Here is a 27,310-nt window from a genome sequence, read left to right as displayed (position 1 = left end):
GACCTTGGTGCCTGTGTCTTATAAAAATTCATGTGCCAAACATAATACTTTGCAAATGGTAAGCCCTTAATAAAGATGTTATTGTTTAATTGAAATTGGCCATAATAGAGTATAACAAGAATTTAGCAAGCAATAAAGACTGTGTCTATTGTGTATCCTGAGATATTGAACACATGAACAGACAGAGGCCAAACCATATATCAAGTAGAACTCTGACCCACAACCTGTAGCTACTTGCCCAGGAAACCAACCCAATACCTACACTAAATAGCTCAGGATGCCAGCCGGCTGTCAGTCAGACTTGTAAAAGGCAAATTACTGTCTGGGTAACAATCCAAAAGGAGAAACAATTGAGCCCAAATGGCCAAGACTTGATTCATCACTGACAACTTCCTTAATTTTTGTCTGTTTCCAATTTAGGACTGACCAGAAGGAGTCAAACATGTGCCCCTGACTGATCACATAGGGTACCCCTTTTCTAGTAAGCACCCCTACATCTGCCCCAGGCCAGCAGCCTCCCTCAGGGTATGGCTCAGGCCTTTCTTCTTCCCACTAGAAAGCTCTCTTCCTCCTTTTCCTCCTGCCTTTGTGCCTCAGCCAAAATGTAAGTGCAAGTGGCAGACTCTCTTGCTAGAATCAGCTCTGAACAAAGAGCTTTTGCTTTTTCTCCTTTGGTTGGTCTTCATTTATTCCTATAATCCAGGTTGACCAAGTTGAAGTGGGGTGGCAAGAATCTCAGTGGTCCTGATCAGCCAGATTCCCCATCCAGCCTTCCTATTTATATGCATTTTGGAGGCAGTAATGAAGGAGTGGGCATATCTAGGGAACTGTCTATTTCTCTGATCAGCTGGACAGAGGAATGACTTCCTATGTAGGTTCAGGGAAATGTGGTGGTTCTCAGAGTGTGGTTCCCTAGACCACCAGAATTGGCATTGTATGGGTACTAGTTAGAAATGCAAATTCCCTGGCCCACTCCACACCTACTGAATCAGGAAGGTTGGAGGTGGGGCCTAGCAACCTGTGTTTTTATAGGCCCTCTGGGTGATTCAGAGGCTCATGGAGGTTTGAGACTCACTGGCCTAGAGTTATGGCCATTTCACATGTAAATAGAAGACTCAGATCTGTTTATTTCTGGAAAGTAAAAAAGCCATTTGTATTTGCAATATGGCCCATAAACTTTACATTCCAGAATGACCTCTTGTCTCTCATTTTTCTGCAGTCTATTTCACGCAACAACCAGAGATTACTTCAGCGCTCCTGGAACACACCAAACAGATTCAAATGCAAAATACATAAGGGGAAGTATAAAGCAGAGGCTTAGACGTTGCTGATAATTCCTTCTTTATGGCAGATCAAAAGAAAAGAAAGCAGAAGAAAAAGAATGCCCTTTAATTTTGTGTATTCATGGAAACTGGAGCCTTTGCATTAACCTCAGATGGAGACCTGCTCCTTAGAACACATCTTATATCCCCATGTTGGAAGGTTAATATGCTTCCATCTCCCGTTGTTTAGCTGCAGAGAGTTATTTCTACAAGGACAAAGATGCAATTGTAAATCAAAATGATTGAACCATATAATCACTGCAGTCAACAAACACACCAGTAACTTTTCATTCCTTTTTAAATCTTGGGAGACTTGAGAAAATTGAAGTGGTGTTTTTTTCTTTGTTTGTTTTATTGATTGCAGATATGGCTTATGACCTCAGGCCCAAGGTAAATAATGACCTGCACTGTGAATGGGAGCTTTATAGCTCTTAAGCTGTGGCACCAAGTGACATGAGGGTCCCGCCAGTTAGAACGAGGCCATTCCCTACAAGGCTGCAGAGAGGGTGTAACTTAGCTGCATTTCATGGCTCTTCTGCAACAGATCAGGACATTAAAATAGGTTACTGCAAAGTTTTTTCTTCCTCCCTTATTCAGAGCATTCAAGCCCTCCTCTGGATCTCTTGTTATTTAGACACTCCCACACCTGGGTAGCAAGAGGGCCACAGACACAGAAGAGATCCTTTCCCTCAGTCCTGCCAGCTCCATGAATACTGTGTGTGGCAAGTGGGGGATGTTTGTGGAGAGCAGGGCCAATAAAATGGCCTTGGTCTGATCAAGATAGCATAAAGTATATAAAACCAAGTGGAGTTACTCATGTCAACCACGATGGCTGCCAGTCAGCCATGACACTTTGGTTCAAGAGGGAAACTACCTAAGTCATGCTAGACACATCTGGCAAGGAGACACACTCAAGATATCTGCACACGTGATCATAACAGCCATATCTGCAGAGTGGGACCACTCATGGATAGGCTCCTGAGGAATTTCCACACCTACCATCAGGGGTGCCAAGCAGAACAGCCATGTACCACCCATAGGCTCCTGGGAAAATTCCACACTTGACATCAGGCGTGCCAAGACATTTATTGAAAATACCCAGAAGGGTGGAGTATACCACTTTCAAGGTATAACTGAGACAGGTTCCAACCACTGCTGGAGCTGAGCTCCACACACCAGGGTGCTGCTCCACATTACACTGATCTCCCTTGGCATCGGTTGCCAGAGGCTTTGCCCGGCTGGACTGAGGACTTTGCCTACCCTGCTGCCCACGTGGCTCTGGAGATCCTTTCTTACAAGATGCTGACAACTCCCTTGCCCACTGTGCTGTCTCCTGGGACCTGCAGACTGAGACTCTGGGACTCAGGTTCATTATTCCCTACTGATTGCTGTGTGTGTGTGTTATATTTCTCTTAAATTGTTAGAGTATTGAGTAGGATATTAATGTATGCTGATGTTCTACTTTGAGTGAACCTGCATTCAATGAAAGCTGAGTGAGTAGCAGAGTTACTGTGTGTGACTCTTGTCTATTTCTTGGTGCCAGGCTGCTCAGCAGGCGGTGGGCCGAGCAGTTGCCTGCTGACTTATAGGAAAGACTTTATCATGAACGTATGCTTATGACAGTGTCGTCTGGGTGGGTGATGACAAGAGCATGGTGGGAGACCCTCCCTTCTTCAAGAATCAGGTATGTTATGCCAAAAAGGGAGGTCCAGCTTCTCAGGACCTTCTCCCCAGAACTCTAAACAAAGGAGAGGGAACCCAGGATAATCAGCAGTAGTAAATACTCCACTGAGGGTTGGAGGCCTAGAGGTATCCTCTTTCCGAACTCTGAGTTCATATAGTTACCCAGCACTTGCTGATATGAATTTAGACTTCAAGCATGTTTTCCTCTTAGAAATAGATGTTTTCATCTATACTAGATATTTGTTATGCTCACCTGCCTAAGAAAAATTTTTTGTCCCTGTTCTGATAACATGGTTTAATTTTCCTTTAGAGAACTCCCCCTTCTCAAACTCCCACAGTTTGGGTGGGATTCACTTCAGAGGCTGTTATTTGATCCTGGGTTAGCCAATGAAAGCATTCAAGTCTCACAGATTGGTTCAACCATGGGTAAACCAAAGACCAAAAGAGGCCAATTAGAACCACTGATCATTAACCCAGGAACCTGGCTGAAAATACCAGGCAAGAGGCCTCCCTTTTTATACTGGGCTACAAAGCAGACAGAATACAAGCCATGGGAGTTGCCTGCCTGAACAGGGACATCTACTGAGTATCCAGCTCTAGCCTTGTCCAAATTAAGCTCTATTCCATAGTTCTCAGTTATACTAATCAATGCATGTCTTTTTAAATTTTTTATTTATTTTTTACTGTTGTTCAAGTACAGTTGTCTCCATTTTCACCTCCCCACCCATCCCTGCCTCCCACCCTCGAGCCTACTCCCTTTGGCTTTGTCCATGTATCCATTATACATGTTCCTTGATGGCCCTTCCCCCATTATCTCCTATTATCCCTCTCCCCTCTCCCTTCTGGTTATTGTCAGTTTTGCCCAAACAAGCTTTGGTTGGATTTTAGTTAGCTGCCATCAAAAGGGCCCTAATAAATATATCATAACCTAAAAGTTGTCTCTCTCCTTCTCTGCTCTCTCTTCTCCTCTCATCTCCTTCCCTCTCCTTCCTGCTCTTGTCTTTCTCTCCCATCCTGTCCTTTCCTGCTTTGCATTTATGTTTTTTTTCCTGTTTGCTAAGTAAATTTACTTAGTTTTTTTTTTCACTTGCAACAAGAGTCTTGAAGAATACATCATTGTAAATTATTAACTGTCAACTTCAGGTAAATTAGGTGGCCTGAGATCATTTGAAACCATAGATAAACTGAATTTAAATATTCTCAAATTGACAGACTTGTGGATTAAATCCTACATGCAGTAGCTGTTGGCCTTTTGTGAATGTTTCTTCAATCCAACAGCCCCACTTCCTCATGAATATGCTCAGGTTGAATAGAGAAGCGAGGATGAGAGCAGGTTCTGAGGATATCTGTGAGAGATGAAGTGAAACCCAAGTCAGGGTTGGGGACTCTGACTATGTCAAGACAGAGAAAGCAAGTTATATCAACTGTGAAGACTTCAGCTGAAGCTGAAGCAGAGACAGATGCCAAGTGAAGACCCAGAGGGACCAGCCATCCATCATCAGAGCCAATGGGAACTGGAGAGCCACATCACAGTGTTTCATCAACTGCCTCCGGAGCGTGACACTCCACAGAAAGGGGGAGGAAAAGACCCTGCAGAGGAAAACAGCCCAGAGGTAGAGTTAGAACTCTGAGCGGCTGCCCTCCGAAGACCGAGTTTTTAACCTGAAGTCACCAAGTCAGCCTGAAATGCAATATCGAGAGTTTTGTTAAATGACAAAGATAGATCCAGAGCTAAATTTAGTTATAGAAAAATGAAGTTACATTTCTGACCAGCTGAGGCTAAGCATGAAATTATATCTAAAGTTTATAAATTATAGATTACTATGTAATTATTATTGTGATCATTACCATTATTATTATTACTTCTAATACAACTATTATTGCCAAATAAATTTAGAGTCTATCTGAGTTAGAGCTGTGAGATTAATTCAGTCTACTCCCACCAGATTATGAACACCAAAACCAGTTATAACTGAGTAGGAGGATAGTGGTACAATATAGTTTGAGCTGATATCCTTATATTAGATTATGATGATGCGTTTCATTTCTTCTTCCAAAGGAACAATCCCAGATGAAGCATTTATACCAGAGTTAGGAACCCTAGATACCATTTATATGAGAAGAATCAACATTATAATGATCAATAAGTATGAAATATATACCATGTACACAGTATTGCCAAGATCCATCCTCCATCCCCACCCTGACCTTGTAGGTGATTTAGAACTTGTTCATTGGTTATTTGCCTATCCATCTATCATATACCCACCTGTGCATTTATAGAATACCTAATATGTGCCAGTGAGTCCTGGTTTCTGCCCCCAAAGGACTGATAACAGTACAGCATAATACATGCAAGAGAAGAAACATAATTCAAGGATAGAACCACAGAGAAAGGAATGGTGTGTAACTAGAACTTAGCATGGGCTTTGGGCAGTGGGGTAGCAGACTGTTTCAGTCTTAACAGTGACAAACTGATGAGGCTTGGGCCCATGGAAAGACACAGTGATGTGAACTACCCGTGGAACACTGTGTAGACTACAAATAGTATTGTTGTAGCTCAGGTACAATGTGGTAGAATGTAGGAAGAAAATAGTGGGGCAATATGCAAGGATACGATTTTAAAAGTTCTAAAAAGGATCAGAGGATCTGAACTGTAATATCTGAATCATTAAGATCTATGAGAGAGAATACTCAGACTAATGGCTTGAGCAAAGGTCAATCTAAGAGCAGGACAGAGGTCAGTCTAGTGGTGCACCATCTAAGTTGGTGTTCACTAGCCATGTGTGGTTAATGAGCACTTAAAATGTGCCTTGTCCCAATTAAAATTTGCTGTAAGTATCATCATATACACTAGTTTTTAAAATTATGTAGAAAAAAGGGAAAGTAATTCATTAGTAACTTTTTTACAATGATTACATGTTAAAAGATTTTGGATATTTTGGGTTAAATAAATATATTATTAAAGGATGCTCTAAAATTATAGATAATCATATTCTATTAAAATAAAATTTACTTGTTTTATTTTACATTTTTAAAAAATCTTCACCCAAGGATATATTTATTGATTTTAGAGAGAGATAAAGGGAGGGAAGAAGAGAGAAATATTCTTTGGTTGTCTCCTCTATGTGCCCTGACCAGGAACCAAATATGCACCCTAGGCACGTGCCTGACTGGGAATTGGACCAGCAACCTTTTGGTTTATGGTATGATGCTCCAACCAACTGAGCCACACCAGCCAGGCTCATTTTACATTTTTTGATATAGCTACTAGAAAATTTAAATTTGCATACATGACTTACAGGATAGTTCTATTGGGTAGTACTGGTCTGGAGTGCTGTCAGAATACAGTCAGGGAGGTAAAGTAGAATGCTGTTTATTAATTAATCCATTTATTCAATAAGTATTTAATGAGTGTCCACTCTGTCTAAGGACTGCTTTAGGCAATTGGGATATGTCAGTGAATAAAGTAGAGAAGATCCCAGTCCTTATAGAGCTTATATCCAACAAATGGAGATAGGCAACAAAAAATAACCAATAAGTAAATGATATAATATGTTAGATAGGGGTCAGGGCTATGGGGAAAAGGTCAAGTAAGGGAATCAGAAGTGGCATGGGGTTACAATTTAAAATGGGATCGTCAGGGTGAGATTCATTGGGAAGGTAGCATTTGAAGATGAGGGAATGAGCCATGGGGATTTGAGAGGGAAGCACATCCAGGTAGAGGGAACAGCCAACGCAAAGGCCTGGTATGCCTGAGGAGAAAGCAAAGAAGCCACATGGCTGGAGAGGAACATCACAGGGATATGGTAGTGGTAGATCAGATCTGGGAGGTAACAGGCCAGGGTTTGGGAGGAGCTTTGGAAACCACTGTAATAAGGGAACTAAGGTTCATCCCTATGTCAGGGTTTTGAGTGGGAAAGTGGCATGATTCAATTTGTTTTAAATTGATCACTCTGGCTGTTCTGTTGGTGATAGACTTCAGAGGGACAAAAGTAGAAGCAAACGAGTTAGAAGGTATTGTGGCCTCCCGGTAAGATGACAGTGGCTCAGATTTGGGGAGTAGCCATGTAGGAGGTGAGAAGGGGTAGAACTCTGAGCACATTTGAGGTTACAGCCAATGGTGATTTCACCGGTATGGACAGAGGGATAGAGGAGTGAGAAGAGTTGAAGATGGCCACAAGGATTTCATCCCAATGGGTGATGCAAGAGGTTGTGGGTGAAGCAAGTTTGGGTTGCGGACAGATATGAGAGTTTGATTTATTACAAATCCAGATAAAAAGTGTCCTAAATCAAGACTTTGAAAGTGGTGGATACAGTAAGAGGGGTACTTTTGACAGATATTTGCAAAACTCACAGAATTTGTTAATGCTTAGATGTGGGAAGCGAGGGAGGGGGAGGAGTCAAAAATAAAGCCCTGGTTTCTGGCCTAGGCAACTGAGTAGGCAGAAGTGTTATTTCATGAAGAACAGAAGACAGAAAGACAAGAAATTGGAACCGGTGCTATGACTTTGAGGGATTCTCCACTAACTGTATGTAGAGAGAGTTGGACTCACTTAATTATATAACCAGGCTTCTCCTTGTGAAATGGCAAGCACCTGAAACAGGAAAACAGACATTAATGCTTTATTTATTGTCTGCTCAAAGACTCAGCTACAGTATAAAATAGAATACTGGGTGCTGTTCTGTGAGAGTATGAGAGCACCTTAGCTACTGCTCACTCCCAGCAAAATCCTCTCTCTACACAGACTGATCAGCAATTCCCAGGGGATAAGTGGGTAGAAGGTAGGAGGGTGCTGGTGGGGATGCAGAATGTTCTGAGGGTACAGTAGGTGGGGGGTGCAGAGACAGAAAGAAGAAAATGTGGGTGATGTTTAAAAAAACCTGGTTGTACTGCATTTTGCAATTCTTTCTCATGCTGTTTTCTATACATTTAGAGATGGACAGAAGCAGAAGGTGACTGGGGGAGAAGATGCCACCATTCTATGACAGAGGGGCACCCCAGGTAAACCGCTCGGACCTAGACTGGGGTTTGTGTATTTCAACCTGCCCTAAACAGTAGCTCTAAGAAAGGGTTTTGATCATGACACAAATGGAAAGAGACTAGCATCATAGACTGTTGTCACATGCCATTTGTTGCCAAACATTGTTAACAGAGGTCTCACCATGTCTGAAGATAAGTTAAGAAAAGGTTTTTATATAAATACACAACAAGAAAAGAGATAGCATCTAAAAGACTAGGAAGAAGAACACAACTCTGAAATGACCTATGACTGGATCTAGAAAAACCATTTGAGGCAGCTGTTTGGCATCATCAATAGAGCGGTTTCTGCAATATAGTTTCAGAAAAATAGGCTAAAAAAGCCATAGGAAAGAAAAAGGATGAGGTGAGGAAGGGCTGGTAGGATATTAAAACTATAACAGCATAATTAAAGTTGTCACTGGAAGCATAGGAGGCAGAAGCAATATTACACACTATTAAGTTAGTATTGTTGAGAATAAACTTGAAAAGCTTCCCTAGAATGTAGAGAAAAAGGCCAAAGGGGTGAAAACAATGAGGGAGGACATAATAGAAATGGGGCACAGGGAACGCATCCAGCTAATCATTGCTCTTGGAGGAGAGGCCAGAGCAGATGAACAAAACCATGTAATAGAATAAAAATTTCCTAAAGCAGAAGAAAGAAGCTGAATATAGATTGCAAGGCTCACTGCATCCCACTAAATGAGCTGAAATCCTTTAGATATATTTCTGTGAATCGAGAACACTGAAGTGGGAGAAGGCACACATCAGAAGAAGGATATTCAATACAGCCATTCCAAAAGCAAAGCTCTGAAAAAATGACAGTACAGGCATGCAAGGCCTGTACTGTTAGGAACATGTGGTGTGCAAATGAATGAAATTGCATCACCTTATGAGAGGTTGGCTCTGCTGTGGGTAAACAGATCATAGAGAAAGGCCAGCAAGGGACCAACAATGTTTGATGCACATGGGCAGGGGCAGAGAAGTTGCTAGAGTTGTCCCCAGTTCTCAAGGGAAGAATAGTATATTGACTGAAATAAACTTGTTCCATTCGGAAAAGTAACTAGAAACTTAGATCAAGGACAGGACAACAGGGGCCTTCTTTTGATGGCTGACCACGTAGAAATGTTTAAGGAAATGCATGAAATGAGACAAGATTTGTTTAAGAAAATAGGTTCCATTCTTTCCATTCCAAATTTATCTCTCCTGCACTACATCTTCTGTTTTTCTTTCCTTTTTCTTCTTTTTATCTTGCAAGTTACTGAAAATTTGTATTATCTTTTTCTCACTTTTCTGACATTTTTTATTTTAATATTATTTTGGTATTCTTTTTCTTTCTATATAATCTTCTTTGCTTGGCTGGTTATACTGTAATTTGATAGGTTCCCCCTGGTATCTCAGTTACAAGGTGTTGATAAGTTACTGTCCTTCATCTGTGTTCCATTAATATACCTCTCAAGGTTCTATACTCTTTAGTCTTGTTATCTAGACCTCATCGATTCTGCCACAAGACTGTCACTTTACTATTACTGCTAGTAAGACCTAGTCTATACAATTGTAATTGCTTCTCAATACCCCTACCTGATCTCAGCCCACTTTGCAATTTTCTGAACTATACTATCGTGGGGGTTGTCTCTATTCTTTTACTCACTACTCCTATATACTAATCTTTAGTCCAACCCTACCTTAGAAGCTGACCTCCCACAGCCTCACAGCTTTCTAGATCCAACTAACAATCCTCTCGTCCCCAATAAGAGTCTTACCTTCTTTCCACCCTTTCTAAAATGTGGATAGTGGGGTGGAGGATCACGGTTAACACTATAAGGAGCCAAAGGATAACCCATCCCTTCTCTACTGGCTGCTAATGTAAATATCATGGTATACTGTCTTGCTGTTTTAAACCATTTTGCCTTATTCCTCCAACTGATCCCAAAAAAGAGTAGAGGGGAGCTGTGAACACCAGGATACACGAAGGAGATTGCACCACTGAATCTTACAAATATTCTACCACAGAAGTTCACACCATAATTACAGGGAATCAGAACAGATCAAATAAAAAAACAAGAAGAAAAAAGAAGAAACACATGAACAATGAGAAAACAAAGAAACAACCCCCAACTGAAGGGAAACGAGGAAGCCTCAGGAAAAATGCTAAATGAAACAGAGGCAACTCAACTATCAGACAGTGAGTTCAAAACAATGATTACCAGGAAGTTCAATGAACTCACATTGAATTTTCAGAAATTAGAGGGAAACTACATCAATCACACTGCAAATTATATAAATATGAAAAAGGAAATAGAAACTCTCAACAAAGGTCAAGAGTAAATGAAGAATACAATTTCTGAACTGAAGAACACAGTAGAAGGAATGAAAAGCAGGATCGATGAAGCAGAAGATCGGATTCGTGAGCTGGAGGACAAAGTAGAAAGCAACATCCAGAAAGAGCAAGAAAAGGAAAAGAGGCTCAGAAAGAATGAAGAGGGATTAAGAGAAATGCAAGACACTATGAAACGTAATAATATCTGTATAATAGGGATACCAGAAGGAGAAGAAGAAGAGCAAGGGATAGAAAACCTAGTTGAACATGTAATGAAGGAGAACTTTCCTAATTTGATGAGAGAAAAAGTCACACAAATCCAGGAAACACAGAGAATCCCAATCAAGAGGAACCCAAAGAGGCCCACCTCAAGACACATCATAATTAAAATGGCAGAATTTCAAGACAAAGAGAGAATCTTAAAGGCAGCAAGGGAGAAAAAGGAAGTAACATACAAGGGAGCCCCAATAAGGCTAACAGCCGACTTCTCAATGGAAACACTTCAAGCCAGAAGAGAATGGCAAGAAATACTCCAGGTAATGAGAACCAGAGGTCTGCAACCAAGGCTGCTATATCCAGCAAGGCTCTCGATCAAGATAGAAGGCCAAATAAGAAGCTTCCCAGACAAAAGAAGTCTAAAAGAATACGCCTCGACCAAACCGACTCTGCCAGAGATCCTAAAGGGACTGCTTTAAGGAAGGGAAGGAAAAGAGAGAGAGAGGAACACACGTACATAAAAGGCAATGAATAAGTACCTATCAATAATAACCTTAAACGTAAATGGATTAAATGCTCCAATCAAAAGACACAGAATAGCTGAATGGATAAGAAAAAAATGACCCACATATCTGCTGTCTACAAGAGACCCACCTCAGGATAAAAGACCTACACAGGCTGAAAGTGAAGGGCTGGAAACAAATCTTCCAAGCAAATGGACAGGAAAAAAAAAACCCGGGGTAGCAATACTCATATCAGACAAAATAGACTTCCAAAAAAGGTCCATAAAGAGACACCCAGAAGGTCACTTCATAATACTCAAGGGGAGAATCCATCAAGAAGACATAAATATTGTAAATATATATATGCACCCAACATAGGAGCACCCAAATACATAGAGAAAATCTTAGAGGACTTCAAGAAACATATGGACAGCAACACAATTATAGTGGGAGATTTTAACACCCCACTATCAAAAATGGACAGATCTTCTAAACAAAATATCAATAAAGATATTGTGGCATTGAACAATACCCTTGAGGAAATGGACTTTACTGATATATACAGAGCCCTCCATCCAAAAGAAGCTAAATATACATTCTTTTCAAATGTACACGGAACATTCTCAAAGATAGACCACATGATAGGATGCAAAACAAGCCTCAAGAATTTCAAGAAAATTGAAATCATACCAAGCATTTTCTCAGACCACAAGGGACTGAAGCTAGAAACCAACCCTAAGGAAAAAAAACCAAAAACATTCAAAATCATAGAGATTAAATAGCATGCTATTAAACAATGAATGGGTCAAGAATGAAATTAGGGAAGAAATCAAAACGTTTCTGGAAACAAATGAAAACGAACTCACAACAACCCAAAACTTATGGGACACAGCCAAGGCAGTCCTGAGAGGGAAGTTCATAGTGATACAGACCCACCTAAAAAGGTTAGAAACATTCCAAACAAACAACCTAACCCTACGTCTACAAGAACTTGAGGAACAACAACCAAGGTAGCCCAGACCAGCAGAAGGAAGGAAATAACCAAGATCAGAGCAGAATTAAATGACATAGAGACTAAAAGCACAATTCTAAGGATCAATGAATCCAAGAGCTGGTTCTTTGAAAAGATAAACAAAATTGACAAGCCCTTAAGCAGACTCATCAAGAAAAAAAAGAGAAGACCCAAATAAACACAATCAGAAATGAAAGAGGAGAGATTACAACAGATACCACAGAAATACAAAGGATTGTAAGAAATTACTACAAAGAGCTGTATGCCAAGAAATTTGAAAACCTAGGTGAAATGGACAAATTTCTAGAAAAATATAATCTTCCAAAACTCAATGGAAAAAGAAGCAGAAAGCCTGAACAGACCAATAACAACAAAAGAAATTGAAGCAGTAATCAAAAAACTCCCAACACACAAAAGCCCTGGACCAGATGGTTTCACAGGAGAATTCTACAAAGCATTTAAGGAAGAGCTAACCCCTATCCTTCACAGACTATTCCAAAAAATCCAAAAAGATGGGAGTCTTCCCAACTCTTTTTATGAGGCCAACATCATCCTAATTCCAAAACCAAATAAAGACATAACAAAGAAAGCGAACTTCAGGCCAATATCACTGATGAACATTGACGCTAAAATCCTCAACAAAATACTGGCAAACCGCATCCAACAATACATTAAAAAGATCAAACACCATGACCAAGTGGGATTCATTCCAGGGATGCAAGGATGGTTCAATATTTGCAAATCAGTAAATGTAATACATCACATAAACAAAAGCAAAGACAAAAACCACATGATCATATCAATTGATGCAGAAAAAGCATTTGACAAGGTACAGCACCCATTCATGATAAAAACACTCGGCAAAGTGGGAATAGAGGGAGCATTCCTCAACATAATAAAGGCCATATATGAGAGACCTTCAGCCACATCATTCTCAATGGGCAAAAATTAAAACCTTTTCCATTAAGATCAGGAACAAGACAAGGCTGTCCACTTTCACCACTTCTGTTCAATATAGTACTGGAAGTTTTAGCCACAGCAATCAGACAAGAAAAAGAAATAAAAGGCATCCAAATTGGAAAGGAGGAAACAAAACTGTCACTGTTTGCAGATGACATGATAGTATACATAGAAAATCCTATAGACTCTACAAAAAAACTGCTTGACCTAATAAATGAATTTGGCAAAACAGCGGGATACAAAGTCAATATCCAGAAATCAAAGGCATTTCTGTACACCAACAATGAAACAGCAAAAGCAGAGATCAAGGAAAAAATTCCATTTGAAATAGCAAAAAGAAAAATAAAATATCTAGGAATAAACCTAACCAAAGAGGTAAAAGACCTGTATTCAGAAAACTACATAACACTCAGGAAAGAAATCAAGGAAGACACAAACAAATGGAAACATATATGGTGTTCATGGATTGGAAGAATTAATATCATCAAAATGTCCATACTACCCAAAGCAATTTACACATTCAATGCAATTTCTATTAAAGTACCAATGGCATATTTCACAGACATAGAACAAACACTTCAAAAACTTAGATGGAACCATAAACAACCCTGAATAGCTGCTGCAATTTTGAGAAAGAAGAGTAAAGTAGGAGGGACCACAATACCCAACACTAAACTATACTACAAGGCCACTGTAATCAAAACAGCCTGGTACTGGCATAAAAACAGGCACATAGACCAATGGAACAGAACAGAGAGCCCAGAAATAAGCCCAAGTCTCTAGGGTCAATTAATATTTGACAAAGGAGGCAGCAACGTAAAATGGAGTAAAAATAGCCTCTTCAACAAATGGTGTTGAGACAACTGGACAGCCACGTGAAAAAAAATGAAACTTGAGCACCAACTTACACCATATACAAAAATAAATTCAAGGTGGATAAAAGACTTAAATATGAAAGGTGACACCATTAAAGTCCTAGAGGAGAATGTAGGTAGGAAAATCTCAGATATTTCACGAAGAAACTTTTTTACTGACTTGTCCCCTAGAGCAAGGAACATAAAGCAAAGAATAAACAAATGGGACCTCATCAAAATTAAAAGCTGCACAGCCAAAGAAAACAGTATCAAAATTAAAAGAACCAACAGTAAGGGAAAACATATTTGCCAATGATACCTCAGACAAGGGTTTAATCTCCAAAATATATAAAGAACTTACATGACTCCACTCTAAGAAGACAAGGAATCCAATTAAAAAGTGGGCAAAGGACTTGAACAGACACTTCTCCAAGGAGGACATACAGAAAATCCAAAGACACATGAAACGATGTTCAATATCACTAGCTATCAGAGAAATGCAAATTAAAACCACAATGAGATACCACTTCACACCAGACAGAATGGCCATCATAAACAAAGCAATAAACAACAAGTGTTGGAGAGGTTGTGGAGAAAAGGGATCCCTAGTGCACTGCTGGTGGGACTGCAGACTGGTACAACCACTATGGAAAGCAGTATGGAACTTCCTCAGAAAACTAAAAATGGATCTGCCTTTTGACCCTGCAATTCCACTGCTGGGACTCTATCCTAAGAATACTAAAACACCAATTCAAAAGAACCTATGCATCCCAATGTTCATAGCAGCACAATTTATAATAGCTAGATGCTGGAAGCAACCAAGATGCCCATCAGTAAATGAATGGATCAAAAAACTATGGTACATTGACACAATGGAATTCTATGCGGCAGAAAGAAAGAAGGAGCTCCTACCCTATGCAACAGCGTGGATGGAGCTGGAAAACATTATGCTAAGCGAATGCTAGGCAGTGAAAGACAAATACCATATGATCTCACCTTTAACAGGAACCTAAATAACAAAACAAAGAAACAAACAAAATGTAACCAAAGACACTGAAATAGAGAACAGGCTGACAGTGACCACAGGGGAGAGTAGAGGGAATTTAAGAGGACAGTGGGAAGGGTTCACAGGAACAAACTTAAAGGACACATGGTCACAAACTAAGGGGAGGGTGGTAATGGGAGGGAAGTGGGGAGGGGGTGGGGGGGGGGGAATGGATTGGGAGTAAAAAGGAGAAAACTGTATCTGAACAATGATTAAAAATAAATAAATATATAAAAAAAAGAAAATAGGTTCCAATGGCTCTTTGACAGAATACGGTAAGGCAAAAAACACAAAAGAAAATTGGTAGAACCCTGCAACCATTTACTTCAACCATTTATCTTTTTGGGTTTTATGAGATGGAAGGGAAGTAGACTGGAGAGGAAAGTAATGCAAAAGGAGGAGATGATAAAGAGGAAGAGAAAAGAGATTCTTCTCTTCTCAGGGATTCCGGCATGAATGGGAGTGAGCAGACAACACCTGAAGTTGAAGATGAGTTCAGCCTTAACTTTTGACATTGTTTCTGATAATCCTGGTGCCTCTGGAAAACCATAAATGATTTTTAGATCTGAAGTGTGACCTGTCCAGTTCTCTAAGAAGAGGCTGCTCCTACCTCCTCTCAGCACCCTAGGCAGGAAAGATGGGAAAGGATGTCACTACCTGGGCAGATGTGCTGCGGAGCTTCAGCAGCCCGTTCTCAAGCCGCTCCATCTTGGACTTGAGCTCTTTTCCATTCCTGTGCAGCAAGCTCTGGTAGAGTCTGATGAACTCCAGAAATGATTTGGGGGTTGTGTAGTTGTAGCGCTGCTCATTGTTCAGATAGGACTGGGATGTTTGGTTGACACTTGTGTGGACAAAAGCCATGAACTTGCTAATCGACTGCTTGACTGTGAGCTAAAATCAAAGGGCAGGAAATAAAGAGATAGTATTACCATGAAGACTGGAGGTAACTGCTCCTGACCCCTGCTGCTTCACCACATGGAAAATTGTTCCAACACTTCTATCCAAGCCTGAACTTGAACTCTGAAATTCTGGACATGGAATTTCTTGTACCCTGAGGTGGAAAGAATCTTGAGGAGTATCTCCTCTTCTCTCTTACCTCGATGCTCTCGGTGTTCTGTAAGAAGCGAAGGCTGACAGACTCCAATGCCTGCTGAGGCCACTCGTGAAACCAGTCAATGGCCGTGCAGTTCACAATGGCTGGGAACTTCCTGCTGCGGACCCTCAGCTTATTCCCCACAGGGGAGAAACAGAGAGTCACCTGAGAAGTCAGAAGGGTGGGAGAACCAAAAATGTATCAGAGAAGTACTCACAGATGGACAGATACAAGCTTGGATTTTTTTATTTTAATCCTCACCCAGGGATATGTTTATTTACTTCACAGAGAGAGGAAGGAAGAGAGAGAAACACTGATCAGTTGCCTCCTGTATGTGCCCCAACTGAGGATGGATACTGCAACTTAGGTATGTGGCCAGACTGGGGATCTAACCCATAACCTTTTGGAGTACAGGATGACACTCCAACCAACTTAGCCACTTGGCCAGGGCCAACTTTGGATTCTTAATTTCCCAGGAAACTGAAAGTTCATCCAACAGAGACAAAGATCTGTAATTGCTAGCCAGCCTTTCTAGCCAAGAAAGTGGAAATCTTAAAACTGTGAGGCAAGAGGGAGGCCACTGCCCATGAAGCAGATGAGAAGGGCACTCTTGCAGAAGCTGAGAAGGGCACTGTACCCTCACCTCCCACTTCCAAGACAATCAGTTAGGACAGTTGTGTCCAAAATATTAGTAGAGGTGTTCATGAATAGTCTCTGGTCCTGTCTACCCTGGGCAGTAAATCCTTGTATACCTTCAGTTGTCGTCGGACCCGATCTATAAAGAATTTCCAGCAGTTCTCTCTGTTGTCAACCAAACCTTGGCTCTTGACTTCATTCCTCATGTTGTTTATGATGTTTTCAACTTCATCATCAGAGTAGAGATCTGGGACCTCTCCTGGGAAGAAATGGAGCACAGATGGACAGCTTTGGCATCTGCATTAATGATGCAACTGGACATAATGTTATTCAACCTTGGGACACAGGTCCTTTGGGTTTCAGGCCATGCTCCACCACTTTTGCTGGTGAAACTGGACCAACACCACATCTACTCCAAATCATGGCAGGAAAATAATACATTAAAGGATGGGGCAGAGTATATGGAACATTATTGTCCTGGATCAACAGCTGGTAGCCCAATGGATTTCAATAGTCTTTTCCTCTTTTGCTTAAAGCATGTATTTACTAACTACTGTTGTAGAAACTGTGCTCATAAGGAGCTTAATATTTAGCAGGATAAATAAAACAGATGGTAAAGTAGCCATAAGACCTGGTGAAAGGGCCATGAGAATCATACAGATATGTCTATGTATTTAAGAAGAATGAGCTATCACACTATGCTGTATACCTGAAGCTAATACAAAATAATATTGACTATAAACTGTAATTAAAAATAAAAGAATGAGCTATAATCTTTTATTAGCAAAAAAGAGAAGAGAACAGGGGTAGCTTCATGGAATTTAGTATAAGCATGACATCTTAACTCAGTGGGGAGATGATGAACATTCAATATGTAGTATTAGAAAATCTGGGATTTAAAAAATTATGGTTGGATCTTTATATTACACTGTATACTAGGATAAATTCCAAATGGAATATAAGATCATAAATACATATAAAATATAAAATCATAAAATGATAGAAAATGAGGGAATATTTTATAATCTCTGAGTAGGGAAGACAACTGTAACTCAACATTGATATTTTTATGAATAGAAGATAAATTTAACACATATAAATGGATAACTTTTATATAAATATAAAAATTACATAATGAAACACCACAAGCAACATGTAAAACTCACAAAACATAACCTAAAACCAATTAAGATAACATATGTTTTCCAAACAAGATATACAGATGACTAACAGGTACATAAAAAGATCCTTAACATCACTAATCATCAGAAAAATGCAAGTCAAAAATGTCAGGTGATAAGAAGATATCACCTGACATCTGTTAGAATGGCTGTTATATATAGGAAAAAAACAAGAAATAACAAGTGTTAGTGAGAATGCAGAGAAAAGGAAACCCTTGTACACTGTTAGTGAGATTGTAAACTGGTGTGGGCACTATGGAAAAGAGCATGATGATTCCTCAAGAAATTGAAAATAGTACTCCCATATGATCCAGCAATCCCACTTACAGGTACATACCCAGAAGAAATCAAGCCATTATCTTGAAAAGGTATCTGTACTTCCATGTTCATTGCTGTACTATTCACAGTAGCCAAGGTTTGAAAACAGCCCAGGTGTCCATTAATGGATGAATGAATCAAGAAAATATGCTGTGTATATCTATCCATAGGAATATTATTCAGCCTCAGAAGAGAAGGAAATCCTATTATTTGTGACAATGTGAATGAACCTAGAGCATATTATGTTAAGTGAATTAAGCACAATACAGAGTGATCAACATTGCATGGTATCACTTATATGTGGAATCTTAAAAAAAAAAAAAGGTTGAACTCATCAAAACAGAGTAGAAAAGTGGTTGCCAGGAGCTGAAGGGTGAGGAAAATAGGAAGAGGTTAGTAAAAGGGTTTAAACTTTTATCAATTATAAGATGAATTAGTGAAATCATGATTCTTGACTTTTTCTGTCTGACTTATTTCTCATAGCATGATGTTGTCAAGATCCATCCATGTTGTTGCAAATGGCAGTATTTCATCTTTTCTTATGGCCAAGTAGTATTCCATGTGAGATGTGAGATACAAAACTGAAAGCAACAAATGAGCAAACAAGCAAACCAACAAAAACTCATAGACACAGACAACAGCAGGGTGGTTATCAGAGGGAAGGGTGCAAGAGGGTTGTAAAGGGCAAAGAGGGTTAGATGTATAATGATGAAAGATGATTTGACTTTGTGTGGTGAGCACACAATGTGATATACAGATGATGTATCATAGAATTATACACATGAAACCTGTATAACTTCATTAACTGATGTCATCCCAATGAATGTAATTAAAAAATAAATAAAAAATGCAGTAGAGAAGAAAGAAGATGAACAAGATTTGAAGAGCTAATGTGTAACATGGTGATTATAGTTGACCACACTATATAGCATAATTGAAATTTGCTAAGAGAGTAGAACTAAAATGTTCTCACCAAATAAGGAAAAAACAGAAAATACATGTTTAATTAAAATTATAGTTAAATAGCTAACCTTAAAATGTGAAGAAACATTCTCTTCTCTCTCTACATATATATATATACACATACACACACACATATCTCTCCCTCTCTCTCTCTATATATATATATGTGTGTGAGGATTTATCTTTACAAATAAAGAGAAAAATCAACAATCCAACAGAAAGATGGGGTAAAGGATACAAAAAGGGAGTTCACAGTACAGAAAGTACAAATGTTTTTTAAACATATGTCAAATGCTTTGCCTCATTTGTTATAACAAATGCACATTGAAATTATGCTTAGTTGCTTCTTGTTTGTACAAATCAGTTTGGCAAACGTGAACAGACATTCAACTTCACTCATAATAATAAAAATATATTTTTAATTACTCATAATTATTATTTTTTACAGATTGGTGAAATTTAAAAGTTAGATAAAATACTGTATAAATGAGGCAGTATATGGTAAAGTTTTTAAAAATCTTAACAAAATACATAACAATAAATACATGATGACCAACCTAGAAATGTAAGGATTGTTAATTATTAGAAAAATATATGAAAAGAATTCACTGTATTAGTAGATTTTAAAAAACAACATGATAATTAAAACAGATGCCATAAAATTTCTAAACACTATTAGCAAACCAGGAATAAATGAGATTTCTTATAATAGATATCCCAGCCAGACCCAAAGCAAATATCATGCCTAATAGTGAAAAACTAAAATCAGGAACAAGACAAGCATGACTATTATATGTTTTCTATCCAACATTATATGGAGTCCTGGGCTATGCAAAATGTTAAGAAAAAGAAGTTAAATGTATAAGGGTAGTTAAAAAATAATGAAGCTATCATTGTTCAAAATCTAATTTTCTTCATAGAAAATCTAAGAGAATATACACATAAATAATCAGAACCCATAAGCATGTTCAACAACAAGCCTGCTGGATATAAATTAAAATTGGAAATAAAAAGGCATTCTATACTTCAGCCAAAAAGAAAAATTTTTAAAAAGTTACTTAGAATATCAAAACAAACAAACAAACAAACAAACAAACAAAAACCCCAAATAAGGCAGGCAGTCATAAATATACAAAACATGTGCAAAGATCTTGATGTAAAAAGTATAATAGACTGTTGAAGGGAGTAAGTGAAACCCTAAACAAACTGAGAGGAATATTGCTGTGTTCATGCATGGATGATTCGGTATTACCAATATCATGAAGATGCAATTCCAATAAGAAGATCAAATAGGTTTCTGTTTTGATCCTGACAAGCCTATTCTACAATTTATATGGAAGAGCAAAGGGTAAAAATGGCTATGATATTTGTGAACAAGAACCAGGCGGGATTTGCCCTTCCAGAAATCAAGTCTCCTTCCAGTGCTGTGTTAGTTACATTGGTCCTGGGGTAAATAAATAGAACAATGAGTGAAACACCTAGAAACAGACCCAAATACAAATAGAAAATTGATATAAAAAATCAGTGTGCAAACAAGGGATAGACTAATTGATGAGTGATGTTAAGGTTAATTCAATACTAATATTAAAAAATAAAATTAGAACACCATACAAAAATATATTCCAGGTGAATTAAAAGACATTACCAGTAACATGAAAAGTAAAACAGTAATAATTTAAAAATAAAATACATGAGATTATTTTTATGGTGTTGGATAGGACAAGATTTCTGAAACAGCACAAAAAAAGCATAAAGTAAAAAAGCATATGAAAGTAAGTTTTATAATATATAAACTAAATCAGTATGACAGAAGTCAGATATGGACTTCAAAAAGTTATTTACAACTTGTATAATGAACAAAGGGTCAGTATCCAGAATACATAAAGAATACTTACAAATCCATAAGAAAAAAACAAAGAACCCAAGAGCTAAAGGGAAAATATTTAAGTAGGCAACTCATAGAAGAGGAATATAGGGAACCAGTCTGCATGGCAGTGGTGAGTGTAGGTCAGCCCTGGTTTGGAAAATCAACAGGTGCAAAGTGGCACACAGGAACCAGGCCCACAGATTGGCTCTCCCATGGGGAACCAGGCCTGCATTGTACCTAGGCTGCTTTGAGGCTTGCTTTTGCTAAAACTCCCTCACCTTGAGTTAAGGCAGCAAATGTTTAATGCATATCTTTTAAGTAACTTCCTAAAGTCTGTGCTAAACCTCCCAAGAATGGAGTGTAAGCAGTTCAAACACTTTTCCCCTTGCATTTGCAACATCTTTTTCTTTTTTATCTGTAAAAGGTAATCACCTAAAGCAAACCTGTGCATAATGAATGAGGACCTTCCTTGATGTAATCCTCCCAGAAAAACAATAAAAGCCTGTCTAGACAAGGGTTGGGGTGCTCTCTCACTCAGAGAGTGGCCATGCCATCCCTTTTTCTCCATAGGACTTCTGTAGTCCATGTGAATTTGTTTGTCACATCCATGACACCATGGACACCGCTGGTTGGAGTCCACATCAGAGGAATAGCCAATAAACACTTGAGTAGATGCTGCAAGGTCACAAGTAATAAGGAAAAGGAAAACAATGATATTTCACTTCATACCCATTGGCAAATATTAATATGTTAGATAAATGAAATGTTAGGGAGGTTAGGAAGAACTGGTGGTATTGGTCAGAGAGAACAGGCACCTGTATTGGTCAGAGAGTAAATTTGTACAACAATTCTGGAAAGAAACTTGGCACTTCATAGTCAAGTTGAAATGCACAAACCAGACAATTTAGTAATCTAAGTTTTGGGCACTTATTGTAAAAGAACTCTTGTACATGTACACTAGATGCTTGTTCTTTGAAACAAAGAAGTTTCTTCTTTGTCCAGAATTGCATGGGTGATTGATTTATTACTTTGCACATATTCAAAAATATTTTGTAAAGAAATATAGAAAAACATAAATAAATGTGGGTGGTGAGAATGTGAAAACTGTGAGGGAGAGTCAGGAATTGAAAGAAAAGACAGAATATAACACATTTCTGAATTAGAATCCAGGGGCTGGGCTCCTAGCTCAGGAGGAATAGTTGGCCTCAGAAAGGGAGAATGGTAATGTGGGAGATGAGGCAGAAACTGTGAAGAGATGGACACAGACTGGGAGGTACAAAGATAGCTTCATGGCTGATCCTAAATGGCATAAGTGCTCTAGAGGAGATGAACTTTAGGGAGGTTCGAGTGCTATCACTACAGTCTGAAAACCCTGGCAGTGCTGGGAAGGTGAATGGGGTTTGCCATGAGCTATTCTGTGGGCATCAGAAAAGCTCTTTCACATTTCCAGCACAAGGCTTCAGATGGACCTGGAATCACATACAAGCTCCTCTTTGCAGTTCTCATGTTCACACATTTCCTTCTTCCTCCATAACCAACACAGAAATGTTAGCATTGCATAAATGTTAGGGACAGCAGAAGCCTCTGGGGCCATGCTATCCATGCTGCTTCCTTATGTGAGGACTAGGGGGAGGTCCTCTAAGTTGGGTGGTTTGGCAAATAGTATCTGAATGATTAGGAATGACAATTCCATTTATCAGTGAGGCCACTGCACATCCTTGAACTCTATGTGGAGGAAACTGATGCTTACTTCCCAACAACATCTGGCCTACATAGTTTGACACCACCAGTCTAGCCAGACATTTACTATAGGCTTTATACTAACTAAACTTAATTACTTAAAACATCTAAATTTTTAAAAAAGATAATCGTGAAAATAACCATTTACTTTTTTCTTTGTGTGAACTTGATTTAATTTTCACTCATTAAAATATTTCATAGCATGCATAGAAAACAACCTGTGCTATAACTTGTCAAAATAAATATTAATAGAATAATCCTTTTCAGACTCATTTGATAAACAAAGGTCAGAGAGAACTGCTAAGAAAATGAAATAATATTTAGTACGTGTTGGGATTCAGAAAGTTCCAGGCAACATTTTTGTTTTTAAAGATTTTATTTATTTATTTTTAGACAGAAGGGAAAGGAGGGAGAAGGAGAGGGAGAGAAATATCAATGGGTGGTTGCCTTTCACATGCCCCCTACTGGGGACCTGGCCTGAAATCCAGGCATGTGCCCTGACTGGGAACCAAACCAGCAATGCTTTGGTTTGCAGGCTGGCACTCAATCGACTGAGTCACACCAGCCAGGGCAAGGAATCTTAAAAAGAAAAACACTCCTACAGAACTGGCATGAGACAGCTTCACCCAGCTTAAGGAGCTGGTCTATACCAGTATTCTTTCTCCTTCACCTCTCATAACTTGCATTTCCTTATCTGTTAATATCTCTGAGCCCTCCAGTGAGAAATTGGACCCTCTTTGGTTTTATTATCTGCAATAATAGGTCTGCATTCTGTACCTTTCTCTTATTTAAAATATGTAGGTTTTATGTCTTTTTGGTGCTTTTTATGAATCAGATTATGGATGTTGAAGAAGCAAAACTATGGTCTACAGGGCACTCTGGCCCTGTTCTTTTTGTACAATCTGCAAGCTAAGCATGTTTTTTGCCATTTTTAATGGTTGGAAAAAAATACTATTTAATGGTATGTGAAAATTATAGAGTTCAAATTTTATTGTCCATAAATAGTTTTATTGGCCACAGCCACCTTCATTTATTTAGGGATCATCTGGCTAGTTTCGCACTACAGAGTTGAGTAGTTATGGCAGAAACTGTCTGGTCTGCAAAGCTGAGAATATTTATATTCTGCTCCTTTACAGGAAAAGTTTGCTTACCCTGGTTTATGTGAAACCCTCAGTGACAAGATGTTGAAGCCTTCAGGCCATTTAGAAATTTTTTCTGCATTCTTACGATGGTGGTGTTTGGTACAGGATCCCAAGGACTCTTATGAAGATCGCCAGATGGAATAACTGGGGATAAACACCTCTGGATTGGGAGCCAAGTATGTATTTTCAGATTTGTTCCCCAATATTTCCTGACAATATTCCTGTCACTTATTGTGTGATGTAGGTAGTCATGCTGGAAGCAGGAACCTGAACTGACAGAGGCGATTTTGCAGTGACACAGGCAGAGACTATTTAAATATTGGAAATGTGACTTCCAGCCAAGATGGCAGCATAGGTAGACACACTGTGCCTCCTCGCACAACCAGAAGAAGAACAACAAAAATTTAAAAACAAAACACAACCAGGACTGACAGAAAATAGAACTGTATGGAAGTCTGACAACCAACGAGTTAAAGAAGAAACATTGCTCAAGACTGGTAGGAGGGGTGGAGATGCGCAGCCAGGGTGGAGAGGACTTGAGGCAAGGTGGAAGCTAGTGGACCCACTGAGGTGGCAGATTGTGGAGCGGGATGCGCAAGGCTGCAGCTGGATGGCAAGGCAGCAGCAGGCAGAACTGGCAAGGTGGTGGATTGCAGATAGGGCAGTCCCACATTCCCATGCAGATAAACCAGGAGAAACAACTGGGGGGCAGGATGGACTGCAAAACCCAGGGCCCCAGTGCAGGGAAATAAAGCCTCAAACCACTGATTGAAAACACCTCTGGGGGTTGAGGCAGGAGAAAAGGCTCCAGCTTAACAGGAGAGATTGTTGGAGAGACCTGCAGGGTCCTAGAGTGTACACAGGCCAACCCACCTGGGAATCAGCACCTGAAGGGCCCAATTTGCTTGTGGGAAATGGGGGAAATGACTGAAATCTGGCAGAGAGCAGAAAAAGCATCACTGTTCCCTCTCGGACTCCTGCCCCACACAACACAGAAACATGGATTACCCCACCCTGGTGAACACCTAAGGCTCTGCCCATCGCTATGTAACAGGTGCATCAAGACAAAAAAAAAGTGGCCCAAATGAAAGAACAGATCAAAGCTCCACAAAAAATACAACTAAGCAATGAAGAGATAGCCAACCTATCAGATGCACAGTTCAAAACACTGGTGATCAGGATGCCCGAAGAATTTGTTGAATTTGGTCACAAATTATATGAAAAAATGAAGTCTACACTAAGTGAAATAAAGGAAAATCTACAGGGAACTAATAGTAATGGAAAGGAAACCAGGAATCAAATCAATGGTGTGGACCAAAAGGAAGAAAGAAACATCCAATCAGAAAAGAATGAAGAAATGAGAATTAAAAAAAAATGAGGAGAGGCTCAGGAACTTCCAGGACATCTTTAAACGTTCCAACATCCAAATTATAGGGGTACCAGAAGGAGAAGAAGAAGAGCAACAAGTGGAAAACTTATTTGAACAAATAATAAAGGAGAATTTCCCCAATCTGGCAAAGGAAATAGACTTCCAGGAAGTCCAGGAAGCTCAGACAGTTCCAAAGAAGTTGGAGCAAAGGAGGAACACACCAAGGCACATTATAATTACATTAGCCAAGATTAAAATGAAGGAGAGAATCCTAGAAGCAGCAAGAGAAAAGGAGATAGTTACCTACAAAGGAATTTCCATCAGACTGCCAGCTGATTTCTCAAGAGACCTTATAGGCAAGAAGGGGCTGGAAAGAAGTATTCCAACTCATGAAAGGCAAGGGCCTACATCCAAGATTACTCTATCCAGCAAAGCTTTCATTTAGAATGGAAGGGCAGATAAAGTACTTCTCAGATAAGTTCAAGTTAAAGGAGTTCATCACCAAGCCCGTATTATATGAAGTGTTAAAGGGATTTATCTAAGAAAAAGAAGATAAAGAATATGAACAGTGAAATGACAGCAAACTCACAGTTCTTAACAACCACACCTAAAACAAAAACAGAAGCAAACTAAGCAAACAAGTAGAATAGGAACAGAAACACAGAAATGGAGATCACATGGAGGGTTATCAACAGGGGAGGTGGTGGGGGGGAGAAAGGAGGAAAAGGTACAGAGAATAAGCAGCATAGATGGTAGGTAGAAAATAGACAGGGAAAGGGTGAGAATAGTATGGGAAATGTAGAAGCTAAAGAACTTATGACACATGGACATGAACTAAAGGGGGGAATGTGGACAACTGTAATAGCATAGTCAATAAAATATATTTAAAAATAAGATAAGATAAAATAAAATAAATAAATATTGGAAATGTTTTCTCCTGAGACCCGAAGTTGGGAAGCCCTATTTCTGCTTCCAAATGCTTGCAGGCTCCATGTGTTAAGTCAGACTAATCATCATCTTCTCTGTGTTAGTCTGGGGCTTTCAGAGGCTACAACTACTTTTGGGGGAGCAGATCCTGAGAGCGGGAGATGGTTCAGTTAGTTGGAGCTTGGTGATAAAAAGGGCAAAAGGTACAGGTCAGGTTCTCTATGAATCAGCTTCACACTGGCTTAAAGGCTTTGAATCCCTCTAGGCCTAACATTTTTCAAAGACATTTCCCTGATCTCAAGGGATAAAAAGCAAAGGAGTATAGTGACTATCTTAGTACCCCTGTTGCTCTCGATATATGGCTGGAAACCTTCTCAAAGCAAATGTCCAATAGCAATACCTAATAGTAAGACAGCACATCATTCTCATGCTGTGTGCACCCTGGTTCAACAAATACCTCCTGAGCACTAATTATGGGCCAGGAGATACATTAAATGCTGACAACATAAATGATGAAAACAACACGGTCTCTACAGAGGGTTTTAATTTTATCAGTCTTGTTTGATTTCCTAAGCTGGATGGTAGTTATTTAATCTTTATATTTTGTATCTCTGGATTATTTAATAAAAAATTTTAACCAACAGCAGACAAGATGGACTCTGTATTTTATAAATTTATGATGCTGTTTTCATATAATGGTGGTGTGTACAACCCCTGAGTGCTAGAAACATGAAGGGAGGTTTCCCAGTCATTGGGGTGACAGTGGATCAGTGACAGTTTCCTGCAGAGAAAACACCCAAGATCTATCTTGTAATATGAGAAGAAGTTGATCCAGACAAAGAAGGAGAAGGCTCTGTGAGTAAGGAAGGATGTCAGGGAACAGCCCAGTATAACACCTCAAGAAGTGAGAAGCTATTACATCAAAATGGGAGAGGTGAGGCTAATGAGAGCAGAAGGAAGAGGTCAGAGGCAGCTTTTTTTCTGTACAAAAGGATTTTATCCTGCATTTAGAGTTACCAATTAACAAATTATAGTTTAGATAGACACTTGTGGAAGTAGTGAGGAGAATGGATTGGAGGGAAGATTCCTGGGAGGCAGGGAGATGAGTTAAGAAGTATCAGCATTTGTTGAAGCAAAAG

The 27,310-nt window shown here is 39.3% G+C and overlaps 1 protein-coding gene across 2 annotated transcripts in view; it reads right to left on the bottom strand.

Annotated features, from left to right (window-relative positions):
- Positions 1 to 27,310, bottom strand: part of DNAH9 (dynein axonemal heavy chain 9) — a 336,893-nt gene that overhangs the window by 100,609 nt on the left and 208,974 nt on the right. For both annotated transcript variants that reach the window (XM_045824289.1, XM_045824290.1), the window contains exons 46-48: positions 16,781 to 16,923; positions 16,032 to 16,193; positions 15,593 to 15,826 (exon numbers count right to left, since the gene is read on the bottom strand). In XM_045824289.1, coding sequence (XP_045680245.1) covers positions 15,593 to 15,826; positions 16,032 to 16,193; positions 16,781 to 16,923 — 539 coding nt within the window. The remainder of the gene's footprint in view (positions 1 to 15,592; positions 15,827 to 16,031; positions 16,194 to 16,780; positions 16,924 to 27,310) is intronic.

This window comes from Phyllostomus hastatus, unplaced genomic scaffold, assembly GCF_019186645.2.
Source record: "Phyllostomus hastatus isolate PE091 unplaced genomic scaffold, TTU_PhHast_1.1 phas_scaffold_55, whole genome shotgun sequence".
NCBI lineage: Eukaryota > Metazoa > Chordata > Mammalia > Chiroptera > Phyllostomidae > Phyllostomus > Phyllostomus hastatus.
The sequence above is the reverse complement of the archived record's forward strand: the minus strand, read 5'-3'. Positions and strand labels throughout refer to the sequence as shown.